The 4,685-nt window shown below is 48.5% G+C and overlaps 1 protein-coding gene across 1 annotated transcript in view; it reads left to right on the top strand.

Moving 5' to 3' along the window:
• The window catches only part of ELAVL1 (ELAV like RNA binding protein 1), a 45,645-nt gene extending 41,897 nt beyond the window's left edge, over nt 1–3,748 (top strand). The window contains exon 6 of the mRNA XM_025367429.1: nt 2,218–3,748. Within this exon, the coding sequence (XP_025223214.1) occupies nt 2,218–2,542 (325 nt within the window). The 3' untranslated portion in view covers nt 2,543–3,748. The remainder of the gene's footprint in view (nt 1–2,217) is intronic.
• The last annotated feature ends 937 nt before the right edge of the window (nt 3,749–4,685 follow it).

The following is a 4,685-nucleotide window of genomic DNA, read 5'->3' as shown; positions in this document are numbered from 1 at the left end:
AAAAAAAAAAAAAAAAAAAAAAAAAAAACAGTGAGGCTGGGTGGGCGCTGCCCACTGCCACACATGCTGCTGTGAGAGGTGTTATTCTCATGGCTGTGTTACCCAGCATTCTCCGCCTGGCTCAAATTCCAAAGCTGGCCTGCCTGCCTTGAGGTTTCTGGGTTGAAGACAAGGCTGGAGAAGCTTCTCTGGACAGAATGGAACTGAATTTTAAAATCCAGCTGTAGGAATCCCACCATACAGTTGGCACTGCTCTTGACGGGGCGGGCTATATGGGCAGTGGCGTTGGGTGAACTGCTCCTTAGCCTGGAAGGAAGACAGGGAAGGTTGGAGGAGGAGACATGGGACTCTGGTCCTGGTAATGAGGACGGGAAAAGAAAGGGGAAACCAGAGGAGTGGACATTTCTGGTCGAGCAGGAAAGTGAGTGGCAGGGCAACCACCAAGACAAAGTCATGGAAGGAAGTGGGGAGGGCGGGAGAGGCTAGAGGGAAAGATCTGCTCAGGAGGCTGAGAGAAGAGGAGGAAGAAAGACCCAGACTGCAGGGAGTTTGCCGTCAGTCCCTGTCACGTCCAGAAAACCCCGGAGAATTGGGTTGGAGGAAAAGAGAGATTTATGACTGTCAAGACCAGAGAAATCAGCAGGAGAAAAACTACCAACAAGAGTAATTCTTAAGAAGGCCAGGCGCATTGACTCACGCCTGTAATCCCAACACTTTGGGAGGCCAAAGCAGGAGGATCACTGGAGCCCAGGAATTTGGGACCAGTCTGGACAACATAGACCCTGTCTCTACAAAAAATGTAAAAATTAGCCCAGTGTGGTGGCACACACCTGTGGTCCCAGCTACTCAGGAGGCAGAAGGATCACTTGAGCCTAAGAGTTTGAGACCATACTGGACAACATAGTGAGACCCTGTCTCAAAAAAAAGAAAAAATCACCCTTGGGCTAGTGAGCTGCCCCGTGGGAGCTGGTGTCCTCTTGTGTCTGTTGAGAGGGTGAATCTGTTTAATGACACTTGAAGGCACTCACTTACCCTAGCTGATAGGGCCATAGCCTGAAGCCCAGTTTTATTTTGGAGCAGGAAATCCTTCTCTGCATGCATCGTGCGGCTTCACAGATGCTGTCTTCACAGATATACGGTACTCAGATATTCCCAAACTGACCCTCAGACTTTTACTTTTTTAATTTGAGAAAGTTCCAGAGGGAAGCATGGCTTTAGGAACTGTTTTGTCATCTACCTTAATCCTTATTACGGCATCTGTACGTTTTCAGAAGGCTTTATTTTCGTTTAGTTTGGTTTTAGTTTGATGAGGTTTTTGTTTGTTTTTTTCCTAGAGATGGGGTCTCTCTGTGTTGCCCAGGCTGGTCTCAAACTCCTGGCCTCCAGTGATCCTCCCACCTTGGCCTCTGAAAGTCCTGGGATTCCGGGCTTGAGCTACCACGCCTGGCCCAGAAAGGCTTTTTTTTTTTTTTTTTTATGTAAATAAAAGTATCACTGTGGAAAGAGCCCCACGTGTGTGGTCAAGTTTGGTGAGCCTGCAGTTGCTGGTGTCCCAGGGCCCTTCCCTGTCCCTTGAGTTCTCAGCCCTCAGTGGTTTGGCCCCTGGCCCTCGTGGGATGTTGAACTGCAGCCACAGAAGGTTGGTTGCCTGGTGCGTGGGAAGGAATTCTTGGGCCCTACAGTGGCCCTGGCAAAGGCATGCTCTAACCAAAGACCACTGGGCTATGAACCCTTGGGGGTGGGTCATGATGAGGGGAAGGTGCGAAATCTGGAAAAAAGAGTTCAGCCCCTGCACGTACCCCACAGTACGAGGAGAGTTTCCTCCAGGGAGAGCTGAGGCTGTCCGCGCCTGCAGACCGTTTCTACCCTCAATGGAGGACCCGGAGAAGCGCCCATCATCTAAAATGTGGGGAACCGCAGGAACCCCTAAACAGAAACCCCCACATACACAGTGGGAGGAGTGGAGGTCACCAACCAGCCCCTCAGAGTCAGCTCCCTATAGAACAGGGTCCTGCCCCTCCATTACCGTATTTAATTCCTCCCAGTTTAAAACAATGTCATGGTTTTAACCCATGCAGGTGTCTCGACTGTGAGCACCTCGTGGCTGCGCAGAGCGGGATGGGGCCCAGCGGCCATGGTTAGCATGTGTCCAGGCCTTGCCCCATCACCAGGCCGCCTGCGCTGACCGTGGCCTGACGCTTGCTCTCTGTCCGCCAGGTTCTCCCCCATGGGCGTCGATCACATGAGCGGGCTCTCTGGCGTCAACGTGCCCGGAAACGCCTCCTCCGGCTGGTGCATTTTCATCTACAACCTGGGGCAGGATGCCGACGAGGGGATCCTCTGGCAGATGTTTGGGCCCTTTGGCGCCGTCACCAATGTGAAAGTGATCCGCGACTTCAACACCAACAAGTGCAAAGGGTTTGGCTTTGTGACCATGACAAACTATGAAGAAGCCGCGATGGCCATAGCCAGCCTGAACGGCTACCGCCTGGGGGACAAGATCTTACAGGTTTCCTTCAAAACCAACAAGTCCCACAAATAACTCGCTCATGCTTTTTTTTTGTACGGAATAGATAATTAAGAGTGAAGGAGTTGAAACTTTTCTTGTTAGTGTACAACTCATTTTGCGCCAATTTTCACAAGTGTTTGTCTTTGTCTGAATGAGAAGTGAGAAGGTTTTTATACTCTGGGATGCAACCGACATGTTCAAATGTTTGAAATCCCACAATGTTAGACCAATCTTAAGTTTCGTAAGTTATTTCCTTTAAGATATATATTAAACAGAAATCTAAGTAGAACTGCATTGACTAACCAGTCCCTCTGGATGGTGGTGAACCTGAAGCATGCTTTAACCTCTAAGACTGTCTAACACGCGTTTCATTCAATGTCTCCACAGACTGGGTAGCAAAAAAAATCACCTTTTAGTTTTAGTTTTTAATCTAAAGATGTTAGACAGATGCTGAGTGTGCGTTTTCTCAACCGCTTCAACATTGTAAGCGATGTATGCTTTGGTTGACAGGAAGTTCCTTTTCCAGGCAGGTCCCATTGCCACCTCCTGCTCACTCAGTCCCGGGCTCTGCCAAGTGGTCCTGGGAATGGCGGTGGGCCCGTCCAGCGTGGGCCACCACTGGGGCCGGGGGCCGCATGCCGGGCGGGCCCTCCAGAGAAGGACACAAACGTGTTTCGTAAGCCCAGGCACCAATGGGAATGGACCAAAGAGTTTCAGGGAAACTCCAGTATATTCCAGAGTTAGATCTAAGCTCCAGGCACGCCTGAAGATGTGTTGCTACTCTGACGCCCCGAGTTTCTGTCCACACATTGCATGCACAGCACCCCACACATTGGATACTGTTGTTCCACGATAATTTCTCCCGTTTTCCAGAGCATTTAACATAGCTTGGAGGCGTAGGATGGCTCTGTTTTTTAATAACACAGAAACATTTGAGCATTGTATTTCTCGCATCCCTTCTCGTGAGCGCTTAGACCTTTTTCTATTTTAGTCGCATTTTGTTTTGGAATTTTGCTTTTGTATGAACACTCAGCAGAAAAGTACTTACTTCTTGCCAGTTATCTATTAACCAAAACCTTTGATTTGTAGTTTTAAAGATTAACCCTCAAAGTTCTCTTCATAACTGCCTTGACATTTTGGGTTGTTCTGTTCTGTTAATTTTCTTTTGCTTTTTTGTGTTTTTTGTTTGTTTTTACTTTTGCATTTAAGACCATTAAATTTGATTTTGTTTTGCTCGAATTTTGTTTTGTTTTTTATTTTACCTTTTCTTTCTTTTTGGCTAGGGAAGGTGCAGGCGGCCCAGCATTCAGGGAGGAGTCGTAATATCTTAAGAAACCAATACTTGCCTCAAGCAAAAGCATTTCTGAATATGTGACGCAGGAATGTGCAGTTACAGGCTGGTGGCTTTTAAACTGGGAGCCCGAAGGAAGGGTGAAAGAGAAAGCCTGTGAAATAGGCAGGGCCAGATCGCCCAAAACTCCTCAGGACTGGGATCTGGCATTTATAAATAACTAGTATACAGAGAGAATCACAAACAGGATAACTTAGTACCAGCAGTTTTTAACCTTGACGTGAGACTAAAATGTGACCGTAGGCTGTTTTTTAGTTATTGCTCTCATGAGATGACGGCTGTATTTATCTGTTTATTTATACCGATCTATTTATTTATTTATTTATTGAAGTGGGAAATGGAGCAATAGGCAGGCACCACCGTCCCCAGAGCAGGTCAGCGTCTCTAGAGGCCCCTGGACAACTGAGGATGCCCATCCCCTCCCCTTTCCCTGATCTTTTACCGAGGGGCTGTGTGCGCGATCCTTGCAAATTGATGATGTTGCCATCTGTACCCAGGCCACGTCTCATAAAAGTCGGCCTGGTGCCAGAGAGGACCTCCTTTCTCCCACAGAATCCCAGATCCTCAGGAAAAGCCAAAACCGAGGCCCGTTTGCCCAGATTCGACACAAAAGAGGGTCCCTGCTCTGTTGCCGGAGAGCAGTCTCCACCCTGGGACCAGAATGTTTTCCTGGAAAAAGAAGCCGTTCAGGTTTCCCCAGGCCAGCATCTTCTGATGGAAGGTGGGAGCCAGCATCTTCTGATGGAAGGTGGGAGCCAGCATCTTCTGATGGAAGGCTGGATTCCCGCTTCTGAAACTCCCCTTGGAGTCTCACTGCCATACATG

Source organism: Theropithecus gelada, chromosome 19 (genome assembly GCF_003255815.1).
Source record: "Theropithecus gelada isolate Dixy chromosome 19, Tgel_1.0, whole genome shotgun sequence".
NCBI classification, from domain to species: Eukaryota; Metazoa; Chordata; class Mammalia; order Primates; family Cercopithecidae; genus Theropithecus; species Theropithecus gelada.
This window is presented reverse-complemented; position numbering and strand designations above follow the sequence as displayed.